At 55.5% G+C, this 25,751-nt stretch overlaps 2 protein-coding genes across 2 annotated transcripts; one reads left to right on the top strand and one right to left on the bottom strand.

Moving 5' to 3' along the window:
• The first annotated feature begins 4,238 nt into the window (after window positions 1-4,238).
• On the top strand, window positions 4,239-9,091 carry Lair1 (leukocyte associated immunoglobulin like receptor 1). The gene is given in 5 exon segments (XM_077105882.1): window positions 4,239-4,304; window positions 4,707-4,742; window positions 6,306-6,533; window positions 6,536-6,634; window positions 8,943-9,091. Coding segments are annotated over 5 exon segments (546 nt in total). The 5' UTR covers window positions 4,239-4,270.
• A 7,614-nt stretch (window positions 9,092-16,705) lies between these two features.
• LOC143383983 (leukocyte immunoglobulin-like receptor subfamily A member 6) lies at window positions 16,706-20,757 on the bottom strand. Its single transcript, XM_077105920.1, is given in 8 exon segments — window positions 16,706-16,931; window positions 17,071-17,115; window positions 18,511-18,813; window positions 19,078-19,374; window positions 19,588-19,887; window positions 20,024-20,308; window positions 20,476-20,511; window positions 20,666-20,757. Coding segments are annotated over 8 exon segments (1,437 nt in total). The 5' UTR covers window positions 20,700-20,757; the 3' UTR covers window positions 16,706-16,794.
• Window positions 20,758-25,751: the final 4,994 nt, after the last annotated feature.

Raw genomic sequence — 25,751 nt, 5'->3', positions numbered from 1 at the left:
GCAATGTGGAAAATGTCATTTTCATTCTTTGGTACAAAATTATGGAGAAAAATGTGTCTCCTTCCTTGGGAGGAGATCCTGGGCCACCGTCAGGCAGCCAGCAGGGCACTGGGTGGACAGGAGGCTGGAGTGGGCCTGGGACCATCACAGAGGCTGAGGGCCAGGTGGGGCTGCAGGGAGAAGGTCCCAGCAGGAGCCCAGGCCCTGTGGGCAGAGCTGTGTGCTGCAGGGGACCAGCCTGGGTCAGAGGTTTCCTCTGAGAATCCCAATGAGGAGAACAGGATTCTCAAGGTGGGGTCCTCCTCAGGTGTGAGGCCCTCTCTGTCCTGCACCAACTCTGAGCAGCACTGCACAGGGGGCTGCTGTGGAGCCCCAGGCCGACCTCACCCAGGACGTGGCTGCAGCTGACTGTCCCCTTCCTCAGGGCGTCTCACCTCCTGTGCTCAGACTCTCCAAGGTCCTGCTCACGTGGGCAGCAGGGCCACCCCTTCCTGAGTTTCCACCTTGGCAGCTGATGGGGGCACTAGGACCCACCAGCCACGCCCACCTGGATGAGGTCCCACAGTGTCACCTGGATGGTGTGGCCTGTGGGCAGGACAGAGGGTCCCTGAGGGCTGGACAGGTCACACGGGCCCTTTAAGCCCCAGCTGGGTGTTGGTCCTTCTGCACCCTGAGAGGGAGTTCCACAGCAGATCATCACTCTGAAGCTCTGGCTGGTGGCGATGGCCCAGAATCAGGAGCTCCTACAAATTAGGAGGGCAGAGGAAGGAGCAGCTGGGGTCGTGTGGACACCCTGGGCCCTGCACTGTCTTCTCAGGAGAGCACTGTGTGGCCCTGGCTGACCTCACGCCCCACTGAGGCTGAGCAGCCCCTGGCCCCTGCTCACTGTTCCTCAGTGGTACAGCTCACGACAATCTCGGGGACACCATGGTGATGAGGCTTAGAGGGAAGGTTATGGCATGAAGTGCCCACATTAAAAAACAGGAAGATCACGGGGTGCAGGGGCACACGCCTATAAACCTACAGGCTCAGGAGGCTGAGACAGGAGAATTGAGAGTTCAAACCCAGGATCAGCAAAAGGGAAGCACAAAGCCACTCAGTGAGACCCTGCCTCTAAATAAAATACAAAATAGGGCTGGGGGTGTGGGTCAGTGGGGCATGCCCAAGTTGAATCTCTGGTAGCAACAACAGCAACAACAACAAGGAGACCCTGGAAAATCACAAACAAAACTCTAATGGTACATCAAATGCCCCTAGAAGTACAGAATTCCCAAATCAGTATGAGACAGTAAATAATCAAGGACTGAACTAAAATTAATGAAATAGGTAATTAACAAACTCAAAGCATCAATGGAACAAAGAGTCAGTTCTTCATAAAGATGAACAAGGTTCACAAACCGTTAGCCAGAATGACCCAAAGAAGGAGAGGGCAGACCCAAATCAACATCATTGAAGATGGAAAAGGAGGCATCACTACAGACACAGCTAAATCTAGAGGATCATTGGGGTTATTTTAAAACCATATCCTCTAATAAATTGGAACATATAGAAGGTACAGATATATTTCTAGACAGATTTGTCCTACAAAAATGAACTAGGTTGATATAGAAAACAGACTAATATCATGCGAAGCCGAAGTCAAAGGCCTTCTGAGAAAGAAAAGCCCAGTACCTGATGGATGCTCTGCTGAGTTTCTATCAGACCATTAAAGACAGACCAATGCAACATTCCTCAAATTATCCCATGAAATAGAGAGGCAGAGAGCACTCCCAAACTTACTCTCTGAAGTCAATATCACCCTGATATCAAAACCAGATAAAGACACATGAAGAATAGAAAACTACAGACCAATATCCACGATGAACATAGATGCCAAACTTCATAATAAAATAATAGTAAACCACCTTCAAAACACTTTAAGAAGACTGCATACCATGGTCAAGTTAGATTTGCTCCAGGGAGGCAAGACTGGTTCAATATACACAAATCAGAAAATGAAATTCATAACAAATAAAACCAAGGGGGAAAAATCACACAATTCTCTCAACAGATGCAGAAAACGCCCTGGACAAAATTCAGCCACATGTTCATGTTCAAAACACTGAAGAGGCCTGGTCATGGGGCTCAGTGAGAGAGGCATAGCTAGCATGTGCACAGCCCTAGGTTCAATCACCAGCAATGCAAATAACAAACAAACAAAAAAGACTCTGAAGAAACTAGGAACTGAAGAGTCTTCCCTTAATATAATAAAAGATATATATTCCAAACCCCCAAACAAGATCATACTGAGCAGAGAGTATCTGAAAGCATTTCCTCTAAGATCAGAAAGAAAAAAAGGATCTCCGTTCTCACCACACCTGTGCAATATAGTTCTTGAAACTGTAGCCAGAGCAATCAGGCAAGAGAAGGAAATTAAAGGAATACAAATAGAAGAAAAATGAGTCCAAGTATCTTTCATTACTGATAACAATGCTGTTCTTAAGGGAACTAAACAATGCACCAGAAGACTTCTATATCTGGTGAACAGAATGTGACCAAATCTTTGCCATCTTCTTTTCCAATAGGGAATTAATAACAAGAATATATAAAGAACTGAAAAAACATAACACCTATAAAGCTAATAACATGCTCAATAAATAGCCAAATAACAAAAAGAGACATTTCTCAAAAGAAAAATTGCAAGTGACCAACAATCATATGAAAAAAGTTTCCACATCTCTAACAATCAGAGATACAAATCAAAATCGTGCTAAGATCCCATCCCACACTGGTTAGAAGGGCAATCTTCAAGAATACAAATACCAATGACTACTGGCAAGAATGTGAGGAGAAAGGACTCGCATACTTTCTTGGTGGGACTGCAAAGTAGCACAACCACTTTGGAGAACACTATGGAGATTCCTCAAAAGACTAGGAATAGAACCACCATATGACCCAGTGACCCCACTTCTTGGTATTTATAAAAAAAACAAACAAACCCTAAAATCAGCATACTACAGAGGTAGAGCCACATCAATGTGAATAGCAGCAGAATGCACAATAGCCAAATTATGGAACCAGTCCAGGTACCTGTCAACAGATAAATGACTAAAGACAATATGATTTATACACACAGTGGAGTTCTACCCAGCCAAAAAAAAAAAGAAGGAAATTATGACATTTTCTGCAAAAGCTAAAGAGAAAAAAGGAATGATAAAGAGATCTCATAAAAATAGAGGGAGAGCAGTTGAGCAGAGTTGGGGACCAAGGATCAGGAAGGAGGGAGGGCAACAGGGAGGACCTGGGGGGAAGTGGACCGGGTCATGCTGTCTGCAGTGTGAACAGACCTGGATGCATATCAATTTATATGTAACAGAAATGCACCAACTAAAACTAACTTAGTAGAAAGAAGACTGTCCAGTAGAGTGAAGGAAGGCAGGATAGGGGGATGGGGGAAGAGGGAGTCCTGGGCATTGACGTGGACAGAATGCTGTGTGCACTATGAACATGACAAATGAACCCCACTGTGGTGCCTTCCTCCACGGCACTGGTGGATATCACACACATGGACTCCACAGCCCACGCAGGTTTGCAAGAGCTTGAGCTCACTGTTACCATGCAGCAGGGGCTTCTGGAACCTGGTGAGCAAAGGGGGGTCTTCCCTGACCCTCAACCAGGCTGAGCCCTGGGCTTCCTTCCTGCCCTGGGATCCCCGAGGCCCTGACACAGCTCAGGTCTGCACCGTAGAGTCCCACCATCAAGGTGAGACCAGGGCTGTGCTCAGGGCACTTGGGGACCGTCCCTTCCACTCTGGCCTGCTCCTCCTTGGTCTAGTCTTTATCTCCACTGGGACACCCTCAAGGTGTTAATGTCCTGATTGAACTTTGGCAAATGCTCCCTTAGAGGCTCAGCAGGAGTGCGGCTCCCACACTGACATGAGGACGTCCAGCTTTAGGGGTCTAACGTCTTTCCCAGGACAGACAGCGGCTCTTTGTGGAGCTGGTGGGACCCAGTCAGTCTGTAGCAGGGCCTGTGTTCTGCCTTGTCCCCTAGATTTACAGTGAGGCCACAGGTCAGGGGACTCTCAGCACATCTGAGCACAGGTCAGAAATGTCCCAGGCAGCCGAGGCCTCCCTCTGTCACTGTGGGAAGAGGAAAGGAGGCAGCGACCTCTTCCTCTTTCTGTGGGGCATGATGTAGACACCCCAGAGGGGCCCAGCCAGCACATCCTGTGCCCTGTGTCCTCTGTGGGGCCCCAGCTCCAGACAGGGAGACTGCAGGAGCCTGAGCCATGGCCCCCTGCTCCATTGCCCTCCTGGCCCTTGGTGAGTCCTGGAAGGTGGGGACTGGGTGGGTGGAGGTGACAGGGCAGGAACAGGTCCCTTCCTTGCATAGGCCTGAGCCCAGCAAACCCAGCAGACTCTGTGCCCTGCCCCGGGGCTGCCCTTCACCTCTGCCCAGGCTCAGTGTGACCAGGGAGCACTGGGTCCTAGAGGCAGACACCTGGATTGGGGACAGGCCCAGTCTTGGGAAGGACTGGGCAGCAGAGAGCCTCTTGGAAGGGGACCTGGAGGTCTGCAGCCACCCCAGAGCAGGAAGGAGGCCAACCTGACCCTGGGGAGCAGGTGGCCTGGGAAGCAGGGAGGCTGAGTGCCCAGGCTCCCCCAGGCCCTGCTGGCCCAGCTCTGGGGGAATGGGGCGCTCTTCTCACTGGGCTTCTCTTCCAGGGCTCTGCCTGGGCCAGGCGATCCACGCACAGGAGGGTGAGTGCAGGTCCCAGGCCTCCTCACAGGGCAGCTGTGGACAGGGGCATGTGGATCCAGGAGCTGGGGACCTTAAGAGTGTCCCATGTGTGGGCAACCCCAGTGTGGCCCTCATCAGTCCCTGTGTCTCTGCCTGTCTCCTGTGGTGTCCTGGGCTGAGCACAGTGCTCTCCCTGACATGGTGGCCGTGTGTCTGGGGACGCGGCAGGATGCTCTGATGGCCACCTGGGAGTGGGTAGGTGGGGTCAGCAGGCCTGGCCTCTCCCACTTACCCGTGTTGGTGGAGAGCGTCCGTTCCTGCCCCTCAGCAGTTGTGCAGCCCACACCGTTACCAGCCACAGTCCCCAAGCAGGCCAGTGGCTGTCCACCAAGAGGCCCCTGGACTCGCTCCACCTCTGGCTGCAGTGTCCTGAGTGACAGGCACCTGGCTTCTCCCACCCTGGGCCCTGTGGGAGGGGCAGGGGCCCGACACCTGTCCTAGGTCTCAGCCAGGTGCCCCATGTCCCAGGGAGCACAGCGCCACCTCCTCTGTGCCCTGATGTGCCCAGGGACACTTGTGCAGGGTCACAGCTGTGGACCTGGACAGGGTCTCCACCTGCCCGTCCCCCCTCCCCAGGAGACTGTGTCTGTGCCCCTCCTGCTCCTGCAGCACACAGAGGGGCTCTGAGTGGACAGACATGGGACCAGGACTGAGGGAGATGAGGGGAGGAGATGGACTGGGTGGGCCCAAGGGTGGGACATTCCAGTGGGCAGAGGGGTCTGAGCAGGAGGCCAGCTGTGCAGCAGGTGACCAGCCAGCAAGTGCTAACAGGCTGAGAAGGAGGGGACAGTGTAGAGGACACCCCGAGGCAGAGGCTCAGCAGAGGCCCCTGGACCTGGCCCGGGGCAAGGAGGGGTGGGCACAGACACAGCAGGGCCAGGATGCCCAGGGTCCCTGGGACCCCGAGCCAGACAGGATGTACCTGGAGTCAGGTCCTCCTCACCAGGTGGGAGAGCAGCTGCAACAGTAGGGAGGATCTGCACAGGAGGGGACACAGGGAGGGGACACAGGAAGGACAGAGGGAGGGGACACAGGGAGGGGACAGAGGGAGAGGACACAGGATGTGTACAGGAGGAGACACAGGGAGGGGACAGAGAGAGGACAGTGGGAGGGGACACTACAAAGGGACATAGGGAGGGGACACAGGGAGGGGAAAAGTGGAGGGGGACATGGGAAGGGGACATTGGAAAGGACATGGGGAGGGTGAAACAGTGATGGGACATGGGGAGGAGACACAGGGAGGGGGACATGGAAAGGGGACATAGGAAGGACATAGCAAAGGGATATAGGGAAAGGACACAGGAGGGGACATAGGGAGGGGACACAGGGAGGTCTTGCAGCCAACCCAGGAGGTGAGCCCAGGGAGAGGGATGCAGGGAGGAGGGTAATTGTGAAGCCACAGAGTGACCGCAGCTGCACAGCTCTGTAAATTGGCCAAGAACCTTGGGCTGTGCACCTGAATTCAATCTGTGGCACAGCCACTCCTCCCAGTGGACGCTGAGCCGCTGTCTGCTTCCTCCCAGGGGCCCTGCCCAGACCCTCCATCTCTGCTGAGCCAGGCCCTGTGATCCCCCGGGGGAGGCCCGTGACCATCGTGTGCCGGGGCCCTGCTGGGTTTGAGGACTTTCGCCTGGAGAAGAAGGGAAGTCCCGTGTTCTGGGATAAGAAGAACAGTTCACCTTCTGAGCGAGAGGCCAGGTTCCTGTTCCCCTCCATGAGTGAGGACACTGCTGGGCGTTATCACTGCCGCTACCTAAGTCCACGTGGTCTGAGCTCAGTGAAGACTTGAGGCTGGTGCTGAGCAGGGAGGACGTCACCCAGGCCCCCTCCCCAGTCCCAGCTCAGCCATCAGGTTGGTCTCCGGGTCCTGGACCCTGTCCCAGCTGCCATCCTGTCCACAGCCTCCTGCCCCCACCTGACCCCAGGCTCCTCCCTCTGCACAGTGTCCCCTCAGCCCTTTTTGCCCTGAGGTCCCTGGAACCCTGGTCTCATGGGCCACTTTGTGTGACCTGGACACAGCTCCAGCATGGGATGGGCATGGAACTGGCCCTGCTGCTGGGTGGGGAGGGGTTCCCAGAGATGTCTGGGGTAGACCCCTTCTAGAACAGTGTCTTTTCACTCAGATGGTGTGTTCACTGTCCTTCCCACGGGGCCAGAGCCTGGGTGGCTGAGGGTGACATCTGGTGTAGTCCCCTCCCACTGGGCAGGTCATTTGGTCTAGGGATAACCCTGACCTTGGCTTTGGAATGTAATGGTCCATGTCCTGTGTGTGCTCAGTCTAGAGTTAGGGTCCAGAGGGTCACTCCATCCCAGAGAGGGACAGGGGACATTCTCCATTTAAAGCCAAGTCTTCTCTCCCTTCTCTGTGAATTCTGCTGTAACCCAGACATCCTGGGGGCCAGATGCACAGTGTCCAGGGGTGGGCCCCAGTCAGTTCTGGGGGCACTCACTAGTTTATCCTGAGGCTCTGACAGGTCCCCAGTATCCTGGGTACTTACTGTTGGCACAGTGGCCCCTAGGTGAGGTCAGTGCCTGGACCTCCTGACCCTGTGTCCTGGGTGAGGCTCCCCACCCTGTCTGCCCATGACCAGGACCTGCTGGTGAGTGCTGGTGGGTGCACAGCAGGATCAGATCAGGTGCCACCTGGGTCCCCAGGTCTCCTTGCCCTCCCTGGGGGTCTGCAAAGGTCACCCATAATCCAGGGTACAGGAGAGGGCCCAGGCAGGAGTTAGGGGACACTGTGGGAGGTGAGGGAGGTCCACAGGAGCCCAGAGACCTCAGGTGTGTGACTACCTGTGCTCCAGGCAGGCCCACAGGTACTTTTGTAAAGCAGGTCAGCTCTGTAGAGTCCACCATGGTCTCCACAGGTGAGCAGGCACCTGGCGGGAAGGAGCCATGACATACCTGCACCTCTCAGGATGTGGCCCCAGGGCAGGGACGTGGCTCCTGGCAGGTGACCAGGTGTGGAGTGGTCATGCTGACGCCCACCCCATCCTGACCGCAGACCATCATGGTCACCTCTGCCTCCCTGTCCATGTGACAGGGTGGAGTATCCCCCACTGTGTGTCCTGTTGGTCCAGCTGTCTGGGTGGATCAGTCTCACCTGCCCCCTCTGCTGTCTTCCAGGAGGAGGAGACCCTGTGTGGACCCTCCGTCATCCCTCCCTGTCCCCATGCTGTGGGGACCCTGGTCCTGTCAGGGCTTCCCCAGTGTCTGTGAGGTGACGTGTCAGGGTCCTGTGCACTGAGACTCCATTGGGACCTGCAGACCCCAGAGCTCTGTCAATCACCAGCTCAGGAGGTCAGCTCCAGGGTGCACTGGGCTGGGGATGCACCTGGGACCCCAGCCCCATGCACTCTGGGTCCTGCTCACTGTAGCTCAGCACTGTGTCCCCAGGAGACCCTGGGTGTTGGGGGAGGAGGGTCACCCAGTGAAGGGCAAGCAGAGTCCATCCATCCTGCCCTAGGGACACACACAGGGGTCACCTACCCTGACCCCTTTCCCAAGGCCTCAGATGCTGGGCTTTGGGCTGAGAGGAGGGATGGGGACACTCAGAGGTCCAGCAGACGTCGGGCTGGATGAACTGGCAGAGCAGAGACAGCCCTGGTGCAGCCCAGGGTCACACCTCTGCCCTCCCTGGCTGGTTCTCACAGTGGGCTGTGGGCACCTCCAGGCCCTGAGCTCTCCTCTCATCCTCATGTGGCAGGGGCTGCTCTCCCCCGTTTTCTCCAGGGTGACCTCTGCCTTAGACTTGGAGCTGAGTTTGATCAAAGGCAGCTGTGTGTGCTCCAGTCCCCTGTCCCCAGGGTCCTGCTGTTCACTGGGAGACCTGGGGGGACACAGGGAGCAGGGGAGGTGGGGCAGGGGGATCCCATGACAGGACAGTCAGGAGAAGGGTCAGGAGGCCAAGGTCAGCCTAGGGCAGAGGCTGCCCCGCCCTTCACCAGCCTCTGACTCCTAGGAGTCCCACGTGACATCAGCCCCACCCACAGGAGTGAGCTCCCCACAGTAGGTCACCTGGGACTCTGCATGGGGTAGTGCCCACGGGGACAGGTTCTGGCCTGGAAAGTGGGGAGTGGCTCCTATTTCAGGGCCCTGGGGGGGTCTTGTCCACCTGCCGTGACCTGGCCTGACAGTCTGCTGTGTCCTTCTTCTTCCAGCCTCCACCCCCCAGAACTCCATGGAGCTGAACTGTGTCCGCCTGGGCCTGGCTGGGCTGGTCTTGGTGGCCCTGGGGGTGCTTCTGGGAGAAGCCTGGCACAGCTGGCTCAGGTCACAGAGAGAAGAGAGCCTCCTCCAGAGAGCCTGACCCCAGGGCCCAGGGAGATGCCCACAGGACTCAGCCCATGTGGGCCCCAGGGACCCAGAGGCCACCATGGACTGTGCACTCTGGACCTGGACACTCTGCAGGGTCTGAACACGTCCTCGACATGCACCAGGGAGCCGCGTGGACACACCCCAGCCTCTCAGTGTTGGCTTCTGTGTCTTAGGGTGGCCTCCACGCTGGACACCCAGCACCTGGGCCCTGGCTCCACACCTTCCTGGTCTCCCGTCCTTCTTTGTGCATGATCGTGTACCACTTCCCTGTTCATGTCCCTTCCCTCCACTGTCCTCCTCCTCCTTTGTGCTCTAGCAGCTCCCATGACGAGCGAGGGCCATTTCCCAATCTCTCCTTCCTGCCTTGGTGAGGTCAGCAGTTGGGGCTTCCGTCTCTCACCTGAGCAATGACCTCCAGGTTGGGAAGTCTCAGCTCCTCACAGGACATTTGCAGCTGCCTGCTGGGAATCAGGAACTTGTCCCCAGCCCTGCCTCTCCCAGAAAGTCTACCTGACCCCAGCCTTAGCCACACAGGCCCCAAAACCTGCTTCCCCTTTGGTGAAGTCTCGTCACCCAGACTCTGTCCACCATGGCACTTTCAGACTAGAAGTCTTTCTTCCTGACATGGAGTTGGTATTTCTTCTCACTTTGGGCTTCAATTTGCATGGAATCCCTCTGTCCCATCACTCTCTGCCCATGTGGGTCCTGGGAGCTACAGGGAGTCTCTGATTGGCTGCATGGAGTTGCACATTATTTCAAGATCTCTGCAGTCTCCTGTGTGTGTTGATCAGAGATGTAATTCATTCACATTCACTGTAATTATCATAGGTGTGGACGTAGTATGTCCACTGTGTTAATTCTCTTGTGATTTTTCTGGTGTTCCTGGTACCCCTCTTCCTCTGGCTACAAGAGGGAATTATTGTAACTATAGATTTTTAACATACTCCTGCCTTTAAGCTTTATGCTAGAGGTAAAATGTCCATCACATCATGAAATCAGACTTCGGAGCTTCTCTACATTTTGCTTTACTGTGAGTTTGTACTTTCATTCTTTTTGTGCAATATTTAACCTGGAGACCTCCACTCAGCATTTCTTGAAAGGCAGATAGAGTGGTGATAAGGTCCCTCCACAGTTATTTCTCTGGAGTTTCCCTCTCCCCTTCACTCCTGAAGGAAAGTCTTGTTTGGCTTTGTTTTTCTCCCGCACTTTGAATAAAGCATCCCAATCTTTCCTCCCTGCAAGATTTCTGCACAAAGACCTGCTGATTGTCCTTCTAGGGTGCCCTGGAGGGTGGTGCAGGACACTGGTGTAGGCACAGAGTACAGAGGGGCCTCCTTTAGTGGTGAGTACTAGGCACCTCTAGGTAAATGCAGCTCTAGTTTGACTTCTTGCAAATAATACCTAAAACATCAAACTGCTTCCCAGGCTCTTGTGATAGTTCTAGAACAAAGCTTCAGAGCACTGACAGGAATACAAACACATTCTGCACCTACAGAGTAAGGGAACACTGTCTGGCCTCCCATCCACCATTACCAGACAGGCAGCGGGGAGGAACAACAGCACCCGTCCACAGAACACCTGGGGTTGATCTCACACTCCTGGGCCCACCACAGGGACCTGGCATTTGCTGAGGTCCTGGGGTTTCTTGGCTTGGTGTGTGGTGCTTAGCCCATGTACAGGGATGTTAGAATTGGTAGAGAAAGACATTAAAACAGTCCTTGTAGGGGTAGGGGGGATGGCTCAGTGGTGGAGCACATGCCTTGCACATGTGAGGCCCTGGGTCAATCCCAGCACCAAACCATTCACCATAACTGCATTCTGTATTTTCAAAAAGTTTAGCAAATAAGTAGAGATAAGTGTGTCTGTTTGTGGGCGGGGGGATGAAATGGAACTTCTAGATACAAAAACTGCCAAAAAGTAAAGACATAAACCAGATGTTGAACAGTAAAGTAGTAGAGAGTAGTGGACTGGCATTGAAGATACTGCAATGGAGACATCCAAAATGAAAACCAGATGCAGGTTTTTTTTTTTTTTTTTTTTTTAATGAGAAAGCATTCCTGACTGGGTGAAATGGAACCATGGTAGAGTTGTGTTGAATCCCGAAGCAAAGAAAAGACCTCTGACTGCAATTTTAAATCAAATTAAGGCAAGCTTGTATTGTGTACACAAAGAAGAGCTGATAGCGGCTGTCTCTCCCAATGCAGGCCAGAGAGCAGCCCCCAGCGCTCCAGGAACAAGGTTTTATAGCACAGAAAGTTGCAAAGCGGGTGTCTGCAGAACTTACAGCTAACAGGATTTGACAAGCACAATACAAAGGCATAGAGCAGGTTAATGATGTACATGGCATGATATTTCAAGGTAGGGAGCAAATTCAGATCCCAACATCAGGATTTATGAGGTGCCCATGAGGTTTTAGAGAGGGTTGTTTTGTGCTCAGGGAAAGCCAGGCAGGGGTGAGTTCAAGGCACAGGCAGGAATTCCAAGCAAGTTTAGGAATTCCAGTAATTTATACCAAAGCAGAGATTCACTTTTATGACTTTGTGATGAGATGCTCCTGATCTTAAGGTGGAATTAGGCTGGGTTCCTCGGTGGCTTTTCCCGGCTGGCTGGAGAAGTTCACCTCGGTTTGTTTGTTTGTTTATTTGTTTTAATTTTTTTTTAATGATCAAGACTTTATAAACTTTAATATTTCATTGTTTAGGTTTAATGAAATGTATAAAGCTCTAAGCAAGAATTTTTCATTTAACAGTTTCAACATAAGCCTACAGAGAGAAGCCTAGATATCATATTGCAGGTTTTCACAGAGAAGAAAAGTAAGTTTGTTTGCAAAATTATCCAAAATTTAGCAATTACAAGCCAAAATTAAATATTTGCTTTAAAAAAATAGTAAGAAATTTACACTGGAAAGAGCAGAAAACATTACAGCTTTTTAAAGTTTTTTTTTAAAAAATTGTTGCTAAACAACTAATTTCTTTGTAATACCATCCCAAATGAATTATAGAACTGTGTGTTAAAATGATGTTTGTAAGCACTTCAAAAATAAGATGATTTCATAAAATCAATATGTCTTCATTTAAGACATGCCCAGCCAGTTTTAGTTTCTCTTTAAAAAACTAATCTAAACCAGTGAATTTTAAATTGCAGGTAGCAACCTGTTTACAAACGTTCTTTTTTTTTTTATTGGTTGTTCAAAACCTTACAAAGCTCTTGACATATCGTATTTCATACATTAGCTTCAAGTGAGTTATGAACTCCCATTTTGTTTGTTTGTTTGTTTTTGTTTTGTATTATTTTTAGCCCTTTGTAGTCTTTTGAGAAGTTGTGGTTAGTACCTTGTCCAGCAGAGGAAAACCTGTGGCCGACCAACTGTAGAGGCCACGTGTGGACAGTACTGAGACCCCTAAGGGGAGGTCAGGATAGTGCATCCCTGGATTATGACACTGACCTCCAGGAGCCCAGCCAGGGGCCTGCAGGACACACAGCACAGGCCCTGCTGTCCTAAGGGAGGGGAGGAGGCCTGGTGCCCCTCCTGGCCCCCACCTGGCCACAGCCGTTTCAGGAGAGGGGAGTTAAGCAGCCCTTGGCCAGTTCTCCCTCCCTGGGCTGTGGATACCTGGGTTCTGTGAGGAGTCCTGCTCCGTCACATGTTGAAGTGGGAACAGTAGAGAAGCAGCCGAGGCAGCATGTAAAGTGGGGTTTATTTAAAACAGGGGACGTACACTTCTCCCAGGAGGGGCCATAGCTGGTGTCCTGGTGTCCCCAGAAGCGAGGGGTTCTGCCTTTTTATATGTCCTGGGCTTCCTTCTTCTCCTGCCCTCTTCCCCTGGTCTCTCTCCTTCCTGTCTACCTGGCTAGGCCCAGGAATGCTCTGTGGGAGGCCAAAAGGGGGACCCAGGTGGGCTGAAGGGGAGGGCAGGATGGTGCCCCCAGGACACACTGATTAACAACCTAGTAGCTCCCCCAGGCAGGGGCCACTCCTGGGACAGGTGACCTCAGCAGCAGGCTGGAGCAGGGGCAGGTCTTGATAAGGGTGGGGGAAGGGCTGAAGGAGTTAACATTTCAGTCCCTCAGGGGACGGCTCCACCTTCCTGGACTCACTCAAAGTTGGCCTCCTTGATCCCACCTGACTCCGTTTACCTACCTTTACTGCCTGCCTGTCTCATTCTGGCTTCACGTCCACCAGAAGCCCCACAGGAAGGGTCAGCCCGCCTCCCTGCATGGTCTTGTTTTCCTAGGAATGTGGCCATCTCAGGATGCAGTGTCTCTGCAGGCCCTTCAGACAGAGTTGGGTCTCCTCTGTCCACCCCCACGGTCTGTCTGATCTGTCCTCCTCCCTCCAGGGGACACAGCACGGAATACACCTGCTGCCCTCCTGAGCTGGCCCTTCCAGGTGAGAGTGACCCAGGGCTGGTCCTCCCCTCTCAGGGCCTCCCTGGGGCTCCATCCCCCTTCAGCCTGTCCAGGGCACAGGGTGGTGAGCCCCTTGCCAGGGCCAGCCATCCCCCAGCCCTGGAGATGCTTCTGGGGAGACGCAGGCTCCCTCTTCAGGGGAGGGCAGAGCTGCAGACCCTGAGCACCTAGCTGTGCAGCTCACCTGGCGCTTCCTGCTGGGGATGAGCACAGAGACCAGGGAAAGTGAAGGAAATAACAAGAGCCAGGCTGGTGGCCCAGGGCTGTAATTCTTGTAGCTCAGGAGGCTGAGGTGGGGGATGGCAAGATCAAGGCCAGCCTCAGCAACTTAGTGACCTAAGCAACTTAGTGAGACCCTGTCTCAAATTATAACATATAAAGGGCTGGGCTGTGGCTCAGTGGTAAAGAACCCCTGGGTTCAATCCCTGCTACCAAAAATTAAATAAATAAGAAATGTCTGTTCCAGACTCTGGAGTGTGGTTTGTTTCTACTAAACTTTGCCTTAATGCACTTCCCTGTTTTTCATCCAGCGCACCCCTCCCCCGTTCTAAGAAACAACCCCAGTGTCCTGCCTTGAGCCCCATTGCTACCTCCACCCATGACTGGGTCACGTGTGGGACACAACTCTGAGGTTTGAGCTCTGGGTGTGCAGGGCAGAAGCTGATCTTTAAAAATTCCTGGTTACCCTGCCATCCCAGAAACTCTAGAGACTGAGGCAGGAGGATGACAAGTTTGAGGCTAGTCTCAGCAATTTAGGGAGAACCTAAGCAACTTAGCAAACCCTGTCTCAAACTAAAAAAAAATAGACGGACTGGGGATAGTGGGAGGGGGCTCCTGGGTTCAATTCTTGGTACCAGAATAAGAATTCCTGCCTGTCCTTCCTGTGTACCCGTGACCATTGATACCACTTTTCTGACCCTCCGTTTCCTCGTCCTGAGGGGGTCCTCATCGACCCTCTCCAAGAGGGCTTTGGGTAGGGGTGCAGGGAGCATGGGAGGGGCTCCGTCCTGGTTAACCTGCAACCTCCTTAGGAGATGGGGTGGGGAGGCTGGGAACTGGGAGGATTCTGGCTTTGGCCCCAGGTCCAGGTGGACGATTGCTGTGGCCACTGAAGACCCAATGCTGGACGCTCTGCCCTTGTCCCAGCTCTGCAGGAGAGGGAGCTGCACAGCCCGTCTGCTGGGGCTTTACCAGAGCCTGGCTGACCTGGACAGGATGGGCCAGCTCCTGCCCCCTGCAGCCCTCGGTCTCCCCTGTGTGGGACAGAAACCCTGAGAAGCACTGTGAAGCTCCCTGTCCAGGGCACCTGCTCACGGAGAGACAGAACTGACCGTGCACTGCTGGACACATGCCTAGCCGCACACCTTAGCTTTCCTGAAAAGCCCATGTACAGGAACTGCCACCCCAGGGGATGATGCCCAGGGACTGGGCCAGAGGAGATGACTCCAGGTGCACCCTGTGGGCTGCAGGAGGAACCCAGGGCCACCAGCTTATCTTCTGCAACACCAGGACAGGAGGAGCCCAAGGCCTGCAGGAGGTGGGCAGGGCCAGGGCCACAGCAGGGACCTGGGCTTCCTCAGAAGTATGCACATGTCCAGTGTTAGGGACAGCCCCTGCTGCAGAGCCCGCAGGCCACGCTCCCCTGGCATCTTAACCCTCTGCAACAAATAGGGGTGAAACCCTGGCCAGGGGCACCTGGGGGCTGAAGGGTGGTCAGGATCCTGAGGGCTACAGCACTTCTCCCACCTCTCCAGGGTCTGTTAGGGCTGACCCTATCCAGCACAAGTCCAGCGGTCAGGAAGTGAACCCCAGGTGTCCCCAGAGGGAGAACACAGCTTGGCGCCACCCTGGGAGCCCACAGGCAGTGAGGCGGGAGTGGAGAGAACAGGAATCTAAAACAGTCACAGAGATGCCCAGGGCTCTGGCTGACAGTGAGCAGCTCTCGGGAACAGACAGTGTCCCAGGAAGAGACTTAGAGCCACCAGAGGCCAGAAGGGCTGGCAGGACACGGGGAGGGCCTCAGGGGCGCTCGGGGCGGCACCAGGAGGGCAGCTCTCAGCTGGAGGTTGCAGCAGCGGAAACCTCAAGACTGGAAAAGAACAAGACTGCAAGGTCAGAGCCTCCAGGACCAAGGGACACAGGGGTCACCTGTGCACCTGGAGCACCAGGAGGAGAAAGGAGGACACAGAGACCCAGTGGGAGGACAATGACAGGGAGTCCCCAGTTACCATCAGACACAGACCCCAGATCCAGGACTTCAGAGACGCCGCCCAGGACCAGGCAGGAGAGCCACTGAGCACCTGAGCTCAGGTGCAGGAATCCAGGGTGAGGATGGCCACCAGCCCACCTGCAGAGGGACGGACACAGGTCTGCAGGACCACGCAGAGACCAGGTGTGCAGGACCAGGCCTGGGACAGAGAAGGGAGGAGAGCAAAGAGCACCCGCCCCACGCTCTGCCCTGGGTGTTCCCCTCAAGGTGGAGGGAGAGAGCGGCTGCTCATGCCCACGCTGAGGGGCTCTGCCTGCAGCCCACCTGCCTTGAAATGCTAAGCCAAGGTCCTGGGGCAGGAAAGTGCATGCCATCAACCACATGCACTACCAGTGAAGGGAAGGCCTGGCGGGTGCCTTACCTGCATTGATAGTCTCTGAACTATCAGTGGACTCTCAAGTCCCTTCATGGAAACAGCTCTGTTCACAATGTCATGATTGGCAACACAGATCCCCTAGCAATTCCATGAAGAGAGAAACCCTGCAGGACCCAGGAAGCCGTGTCAGGAGGTGACTCTAGGTGACGCTGCGGGTAGATGCTTCTCCACACTCCAGCAGTGAGCAGAGGAATTTGGATTTACACCACGACCTGGTGACGCAGTGCTACCTCAGCATGTGGAGGGTGGGAGGAAGGGACGTGGACAGTAAGAGCAAACACACGGCCGGACTCTCAGGGTTTTAATGTGATTTTTCACAGTCATGTCCACAGGACCAGCGCCTGTTACACTGTCCCTCAGACACCAGCCTGTGGCTTGCATGTCCCGTGTTTCAGGGGCATCTTCATAGCTCCCAGTGGAGACTGGTGCGTGGAGGGCTGCAGAGAGCCGTGGGCCAGCCCTGGGTGCGCACAGCATGGTGGGGAAGGCTCTGCAGCCAGCACCCAGCTGGTCCTGCACCAGTCACCTCTGCTGCCAGGACAGTCTCAGGTGCAGCCCCACCTGTCCAGGTGGCCTTCAGACTCCTGAGGGTCCTTCGTCTCCCAGCTCTGCACTCTGAGTGTGCCCTGTTCTCTCCTGTTCACCTCCTGGCTGCATCTTGGGTCCCTCTCTGGCTGTCCTGAGCCTGAAACAGCAGGATCCCGAGGACCAGCAGGACCAGGCCAGCCACGCCCATCCGGATGAGGTTCTGCACTGTGTAATCCTGGGGAGGTGAGGCTGGGATTTGGACACAGAGGTCAGAGGTCAGGGAGGCCAGGATCCCCACATGTCCACCCAGGGCAGCCGCCTCCCCTGGCCAGGACGTGACCCTCAGAGTCCAGCCCCATAGCTGAGAATCCTCCTGACTCCCCTGAGCTGGGGTCTGAGCTGTTCTGCGCTGGGCTGATGGTCTCAGTGGCTCCTGAGAACCAAGTAGAGGAGGGGACCTGTGACCCGAGGAGCCCGTCCTGCCTGGGACCCACCTCCTCGCCTCCTTCTCACCACAGGACTCTCTGGAGCCCCTCTGAGCCCTTCCTGGTCCTCAGGGTCCCCTCTGCTCCTCTCCCTGGTCCTTCACCCTCTCTGTGCTCTGGGGGGTCGGACTGTGTCTGAGTCACGTTGGAGCAAAGTTCAGCTGAGCCCAGAGCAACTGCACGACACCTGCAACTGTCCATCATGCGACAGGCACCACCACCCATCCACCCACCAAGGTAAGAGGACACTGAGGCTCACCCAGGTCCCCAGCAGGAAGCAGCAGAGCGGGGCCTGAACTGGGGGAGTCTGACTCCCAGTCTCCTTCTCTCCCCCAGAGCTCAGCCCTGAGCTGGAGGGAAAGAGCCTGACACCCCGATGGCCCAGAGCCCTCCCCTGCTCAGTGTCACTGTCACTGCACACAGGGGACAGGGCCCTGCAGATTCAGGTCCTGGAGGTTTCCCTGGAGGCCCCTGTCCCAGCAGGGCACAGCCAAGGTCAGCCTGAGAGGCACTTGAAGGTCAGGGCCAGGCCTCTCCTCTGCCCTGGGAGAAACTGAGGCCCAGAGGGGAGGGGCTGGTCCCCGTCAGCATCTCCAGAGGGGGCTGCTCCCCCTCAGCTCAGCCCCTGCCCTGGACCCACCTCCCACCAGAGCCCCTCACTCACCACTCTGGGGTCCTGGATCCGTGGGGGAGAGGGGCTGGTCCTCAGGGCCTCCTGGGGTGGGTGGGAGGTGAGGGCTGGGCTGCCTGCCCCCACTTCAGCTGGCTGCTCCTCCCCAGGCTGGGCCCAGAGTCACCTCTGCCTGGACCTCACCCTCATGCCTTCCAGCCCTGAGCCCCGGGGACTGAGGTCCCCACCCACATTTCCTAAGCTCTGGATCCCTGGACACAAATCCCTGCAGGAAAGTTTGATGAGGAAGGAGAGATCCCAGAGACTCAGGCAGTGGAGGGGATGGGGGGAGTCTAGGCCGCTGGTGAGCAGTGACACCTCAGTGATCAGCTCTAGGGACAGACCCCAAAGGTAGGGGCAGGGCCCCCAGAGGGTCCTGGGAATGAGGAGAACAGGAGGGTGAGGGGTGCAGGCTGCCCCTGGGGACTGTCTCTGCCCATCCTCCTACCTGCCTGGCCTCCCCAGGACCCTCCTGTGTCCACCTGCACCTTCCTGATTCCAGTGATGGGTGGGTGCACAGGCTGGAGGACCCCGTTGGCCCCTCCTCTCTGAGGGTGAGTCCCACTGGCCGACCCTCCCTAGGGCCCCTCCCTCCCATCCCACCCAGAGCTGTCCTGGGCAGGGCCCTGAGGGAATCCTTGAGCTCACAGAGGATGGGGTCAGGGTCACTCACCTGAGACCACCAGGTCCAGGGGGGCACTGGGCCGTGACAGCAGGTAGGGGGAGGAGCTGTGAGAGCCATAGCACCTGTAGGTCCCCCCGAGGGCTGAGGTCACAGCTCTCATGGAGAACTCTGCCTGGTACCATGGGGCTCGGTACTCTGCTCTCAGACGCAGGGGGGGATCAGCTGCCCCCTCCTTGCACAGGAGGAAAGTGTCCATCTTGATCTGTGACTGGCACAGCAGGGTCACGTTCTCCCCAGAGGATACTGTGGGACCAGGCTGCACTGAGAGGGAGGGTGTGACAGGGAGCTGTCCTAGAGAGAGGAAGGAGGGTGACGGTGGCCCCAGCCTGTTCTGAGCTGAGACCTCCCCAGGGCCTCTCTCTGAGGACCCTGTGCTCTCTGTCTGTCTCATTGTCTCTGATCCTTCCTGTCCCTGTGTCCCCTGTCTCTGTCCTCTCTGTCCCTCCCTGTCTCTCCCTCCTGAGACCCCACATCACCCTGGCCATCACCTCCTGGGGCTCCCCAACAGGGCTGTGCAGGGTCTGGGTCCCTGACTGCACCCTCTGGGCTCCTCACCTGAGACCAGGATGTCCAGGGGGTCACTGGGGGCTGACCACTCAGAGGAGAGGCTGTGTCCACCGTAGCACCTGTACCGACCCCCGTGGGAGCTGCTCACAGGGACCAGCAGGAAGTCGGCCTGAGAGAGCCCAGCCTGGGGCTGCCGGGCAGGGCGCTGGGGGAGGTCCTGTGTCCCCTCCTTGGACAGAGTGAATCTGTCATAGGTGACGTCTGAGTGACACTGGAGGGTCAGGTTCTCTCCAGGGGCCAGGACAGGGCCCTGCTGGGTCAGGAGGGAGGGCTTCCTGGACACCCCTGGAGGAAGAGGAGCCTGGGCTGAGGGCTGGACCCAGCCAACCCCTCCCTCCCCCCGTCCTCCCTGCAGGTCACCCTGTCACACCTGGGTACTCTGGTCAGGAGTCCCTGATTCTCTCCCGTTTCTCTTACCTGGGGCCGTCCTAAGGAAGAGGCCCCCAAGTCCCTGCTTAATGTCCCCAACTGTGTCAGGGGAAGATGGAGCTTCCTCACCTGAGACCAGGAGGTCCAGGGGGTCACTGGGCACTGACCACACCTGGGGGTTGCTCCTGTAATAGCCGTAACATGTGAATGTCCACCTGTGGCTGGGGGTCACGGGGCCCACAGGGAACAGGGCCTGGACCTGCCCACTGGGGTGTCACTGTGAGTCCAGGGTCCAGGTGAGGTGGTGTCCTTCCTTGGTGAGAACAAACCTGTCATATCCCTGCCCTGAGCCACACTGGAGGGTCACGTTCCCTCCTGAGGTCACCACAGGGCTGGACAGGGCTGAGAGCCTGGGTTTGCTGTAGGATCCTGGGAGAGAAGGAGGCAGGTGTTCATGGCTCCCTCCTCCCACACCACCCCAGCTGGGCTGTGAGAGGGACCCCTGGGAGCAGACCCCCTCCCTGAGGGCAGAGCCTGGGGCTGGGACCCCTGAGTGTCCTCTCACCTGTCACCACCAGCTCCAGGGGGTCATTGCGCTCTGACCACCCAGCAGGGCTGAGATAGTGGCATTGATATCTCCCTGCATGGTGGTCAGTCATGGACGGGATGGAGAACTTGGCCTTGTTCCTGGGCCCCAGTGGGCTCCGTCTGTCCCAGGGTTCTGAGATTCTCTCTTTATACAGATGGAACTCCTGGGCCTCCAGGGGCCCCTCACACCAGATGGTCACTGGCCTTCCCCAGGCGATCACAGAGCCTGGCTCAGCCCACAGGGTGGGCTTGGGGAGGGTCCCTGCAAGGGAATCAGAGGCTGGGTCCCAGCATAGCCCCTCAGATCCCAGCCCTCAGCCCAGCCCCCTCCAGGCTCCCCAGCCTCAGCCCCCAACTCTGTTCTCCACCCACTGCCCAGGGTGGCTCCTGGTCCCCAGGAGGAGGACCTGGACAGCTAGGGACACTCACCTGCCTGCCCTTGGGTCCCGGGTCCCAGACTCAGCCCTGGAAGAGAGTTCCTGTGAGAGGGAGCCCCTGAGGCCTGAGCAGGCCCTGTCCCCCCACAGCCTCCTGGGCCCTGGGTCTCCTGATGGCCAGGGCCTGGCTGTGGCCTGGGTCCCCCCAGAACAGGGTGTCCCCTCCCTCCTTCACATCTCACCCAGGCAGAGCAGGGCCGTGAGGGTGGGGGTCATGGTGTGTCCTCCCCGTGGTCCCAGGGTCCAGATGGAGGAGGTCACAGAGCCTGGAGGACAGACACACACAGGGTGTGGCCACTTGGAGGCCGGGTTCTGCCTGTCATGGGGCTGTCACATCAGCTGCCCACAGGAAGGGGAACTGTCCTCCCAGAGCCTGGCTCCTGTCCCCAGGACTGGGTGGGGTGGGCCTGGGCTCCCTGCAGGAGGCTCAGACAGCAGTGCTGCCCTCTCACCCCTTCTGCTGTCGCCTGACCTGTCCTCGTCCCTCCAGGGCCAGGACCCAGCAGCAAACTCCCTGGTGCCCTCCTGAGCCGGCCCCTTCCAGGTGAGGGTGACCCGGGGTGGTCCTCTTCCCAGGGCCTCCCCGGGGCTCCCTCAGCCCGTCCTGGGCACAGGGTTCTGGTCCTTGCTGGCCAGTCGTCTCCCAGCCCTGGAGGTGCTCTGGGAAGGTGCAGGTTCCTCTGCAGGTGGGCGCAGAGCAGCAGACCCTGAGCCCCTGGCTGTGAGCCAGCTGGAGCTCGTGTGGGGGACAGAGGGACGCAGGGGCCAGGGAAGGACCTGGGGGCTCCTCCTGTAGCTGGTTTGGGTTCCCCTGCTCATGGTCCCCTTCATGGCCCCCTCCTTAGCAGCAAAACCCACATCTCCCTGGGGAGGAAGCTGAGCCCTTCCTGCCCAGGGGAGCCCCTGTCTCCTGGGGCCCAACGCTCCTCCTGGGCCAGCTCATCTCCACTGCCCTGTCCTCCTGAGCAGGGACTCTGGTCTCGCAGCCACTGCTGCCTGTGTGGAGCTGTTGTCTGCCCTCACGGCTGGGAGTGTGGGGTCAGCAGGGCCTGGATGGGACAGGCTCAGCCGGCTTCTCCTCCAGGGCAGGGCAGCCTGGGTTTGGGCCAGGAGAGGTGGGAGTTGGACTTGTGTGGTCCCAGGGAGGCCCCATGTGCTCCGAGCGTTCAGAGACTGTCCCTTAATGTCTGCCACCTGCAGCTCCTCTCCTCATCAGCAGAAAGGGGACTGGAAAGGTCCCCAAATGGAGAAGGAGCCACATGGAAGGGTCCTCTGGGTCTCAGATCAACCAGGGGTCATTGAGGAGGAGGCCCCTGCTCCTTGTGGGGTGGGAGTGGGCTCCGGGCTCCGGGGAGGGTGGGCGCTGTGTTCTGTTCCAGGCAGGTTCCAGCCAGGCCTGGGCTGGCTCAGTCCCCTGGGGCCCAGGGCAGCGCCCAGCCCCTCCCCCTGCACCTCCCCTGTCCTGTCCTCCCTCCCGTCCACTCCCCCCTCTGCCTCCCCTCCCCACCTCTCCTCTCCCCTCTTCTCCTCTCTCTCCCCCACCCCCTGTTGGGGCAGAACCAGGGTCCAGCCTGCTGACGGTGACCTGCCACCCCAGCTTTATCCCAGTGGTTCTGATGTGTCCTGTTGTCATTTCTGTTTGCCTTGAAGAGCTTTCTGACCCCTTTCAGTGTCCTCTTTGTCCCAAGGATGTTCCAGGAGGCAGGTCTCCCCTCCAGCCTTGGGGAGCTCTGGTTCCCGGTCAGGACTGGTTCCTAGTTTCACTCCACTGAGGCCTGAACAGACACCTGATGTGGCTTTGGTTTCTTAGGTTGGTGGGGACTGTCCTGCCACCTGCGGAGATGCGCCCTGCAGGGGTCCTGGCTGTGCAGAGGTTGGCTGGGCTCTCTCTCTCAGCCCACTTGCTCTCTGGGGTTCCTGTCCTCCTGTCCTGTTTGGTCCTGGATGTCCTACCTGGATGTGGTGTCCAGCATTAAAGTGGGACGCGGCCATCTCCCATTACTGCCCTTCTCAGCTTTCCCCTGCACATCTGCCTGAATAATAATAATAATAATAATTATTATTGTTATTATGATCATCTTGGTGCCAGGGATTGATGGCAGGGATGCGTCACCACTGAGCCACGTCCCCAGCACTTCTTACCTTTTTCTCACTAAGTTGCTTAGGGGTCACTAAGTTGCCCAGGCTGGCCTGGAACCTGCCGTCCTCCTGCCCCAGCCTCCCGGGTGCTAGGACCACAGGAGTGGACACTGCACCCAGCTGTTTCTCTTGTTCATCTGAGTGCTTCGTGGGTGGAAGTGTGTCCATAATGGTCCCAGGAGGGTGATGGATGGCGTTTTCATCACTGTTAATGTCCCTCTCTGGGTCTTAAGGTGCCTGTTGGGGTGCAGTCTGTTTTGCTGATGTGACAGGAGTTTCTCCCGCTCTCTCTCTCTTGGTTCCTGTTTGCACAGAACATTGTCCTTCGTGCTGACCGTCAGCCTCTGTGTGTCCTTGAGCTGAAGTGTGGTTCCTGAGGTGTGCCCAGTGGCAGGACCTGCAGTCCCGGCTGTGTGGGAGGGAGAGGGGAGGATCGCGGCAGCCCAGGAGTTCAAGGACGGCCAGGCAAGATAGGGAGACTCAGTCTGAGAAATAAGTGAACAAAGAAAAGAAAAAATGAACCAAACAAACCAAAACAGCAGATCAAGGGACTCTCTCGCAGACAGTGTGCAGTAGAACTTGGTTTCCCACATTCCCTGTTGGTGCACGGTCGCTGTACGCCTGGTGGGTGTGCAGTTCCACGTTCACACATGCACACAGCGCAGCACTGTGACTCACCATTGCCACCCGTGTTCCCCTTTCTGTCCCTCCACCTCCTCCTGGCCCCGTCCTCTCCTCTGCTGACCTGATTTCCAGGAGACCCCCCGCCATTCTCTTCCTTTCCCTCTCTGGCTTCCACGTATAAGAGAAAACACGCCACCCTTGACCTTCTGAGTTTGTCCTATTTCACTTAACACAATGCTCTCTAGTTCCATCCATTGTCCTGAAAACGCCGTGTGTCTTTCTTCTTAATGTGAGTGAAACTCCACTGTGTGGACCTCGCGTTCTCTTTATCAGTCACCCACGGATCACACCAGGGCTGGTTCCACAGCCTGGCTCCTGGGAGGTGTGCTGCTGTCAACAGGGTGTGCGGGTCTCTCTGCAGTGAGATGACCTGAACTCTTCAGGACAGACACTGAGGGTGGCACAGCTGGGGCGCAGGGTCCACGCCTCGTCTTTGGAGGAAGCTCCACAGGGTCTCCATGGTGGCTGTGCTGATCCTCAGCCCACCTGGGGGGAGAGTGCTCCTTTCCTGCACCCCCAGCACTTAGTGTCATCTATTCCTGATGACGGGCCTGCTGCCTGGTGGGGACGGAATCTCAGTGCAGTCTTAATTCCCTTCTCCTTATCTGGTAATGGTGTCCAGTGTGTTTTCATGTGTTTGTTGCCATTTCTATTTCTCCTTTGAGAAATGATTGGTTCGTTTGCTGATTCATTGGCTTTTTTTCCCTGTGAAGTTTCTGAGCTCTCTCTGTCTTCTGGATATTCACTTTTGTCAGAAGAGCAGCTGGCAAGGGTTCCCCCACTCCCTGGTTCTCTCTTCACATGTAATAGCTTCCGTCCTGCGAAGCTGTTTAATCTGATCCATCCCTTTACTAAGTCTTGACATTGTCCCCGAGTCTTCAACTTCCACAGAGAAGGCGAGGCCTGTCCTGTGTGCTGCGGGGTAGACAGAGGTCTTCCTCTGTGAGTCGCACATTTCTGGTCTAATTCCGAGGTTTGATCCGTTTCCAGCCGACTTTGGGCAGGGTGAGTGACAAGGGCCTAATGTCATTCTTCTCCTGGGGTCTCCTGTGGTCCTAGCCCTGTTTGCTGCAGGCTGTCTTTCCTCCCATGTAGACTGGCACCTGTGCTGAGCACCAGATGGCTGGGAGCATGTGGGTGCTCCGTGCCCTCTCTCCTGTCCCTGTGGCCCTGGGACTGTGCTACGTCAGGGCCATGCAGCTCTGTCCTGTAAGCTCTCTGGTGTAAGGTGAGCTCAGGTGTGTGATCCTGCTAATACTGCTTTTTTCCCTTTAATTGCTTTGACTATTGTGGGTCTTCTATTCTTCCAAACAAATTCTAAGACTTCTTTTCCTAGTTTAACAGAGTCACTGGAATTTGGTGGGGAGTGCAGTGGATTTGCGTATTGTTTTTGGTGGTGGCCATTTAACAATATCAGTTCTGGCTCTCCACGGACATGGAAGACTCCACCTTCTCCTTCTTCTTCAGTTTATTTCCCCAGTGTCCTATGGTTTTCACTGTGGAGGCCTTTCACCACCTTGGTTACTTTTATTCCTATTTTTTTCTTCAGCTTATTGTGAATGGGACAGTTTTTTTTTTTTGTTTGTTTGTTTTTTTGCGGGGAGTGAGTATTGGGAATTGGACTCAGGGGCACTCCACCACTGAGCCACATCCCCAGCCCTATTTTGTATTTTATTTAGAAACGGGGTCTCCCTGAGTTGTTAGTGCCTTACTTTTGCTGAGTCTGGCTTTGAGGTTGTGATCCTCCTGCCTCAGCCTCCCCAGCTGTTGGGAGTACAGGTATGTGGTGCTGCACCTGGCTCCAACCGTGATTTTATTATGAATGGGTCTGAATTTTCTCAAAGGCTCTCTCTGCAACTATTCAGATGACTAAGTGATTTTTTTTCTTAATTCTGTGACTTGGTAATTGACATTCATTGATTTGAATGTATTAAATCATCCTTGCATTCCTGGGACAAAACAAATTTGGTCATGATACATGTTCTTCTTAATATGTTCTTGAATATAATTTGCCAATATTTTACTAAGAACTTTTGCATCTAAGTTCATGAGAAATAGTCATCTATAGTTATTTTCCATGATGTGTCCTTACCTGATTTTGATAGGAGTGTGATATTGGCTGTAGAATAAATTTGGAAGTGCTACAAACCTTTGTGATTCACAAAATAATTTGAGGAGTATTGAAATCAGTTCTTTCTTAAAGGTCTTCTAGAACTCAGCTGGGATTGTATCCTGTGGATTTCTTTGTTGGAAGTCTTTTTACTTCTGCTTCTATCTTGTTACTAGTTATGGGTCAGTTTAGGTTTTCTATGATTCAACATTGGCAGGTCAAATGTGACTAGAAAGAGATCCATTTCTTCTAGGTTTTCCAGTTTATTTGAGCATAAATCTTCAAAACAGTCCCTAATGATCCTGTGAATATCTGTGGTAATTTCTTTTTTTATC

Source organism: Callospermophilus lateralis, chromosome 18, assembly GCF_048772815.1.
Source record: "Callospermophilus lateralis isolate mCalLat2 chromosome 18, mCalLat2.hap1, whole genome shotgun sequence".
Classification (NCBI taxonomy): domain Eukaryota; kingdom Metazoa; phylum Chordata; class Mammalia; order Rodentia; family Sciuridae; genus Callospermophilus; species Callospermophilus lateralis.
This window is presented reverse-complemented; position numbering and strand designations above follow the sequence as displayed.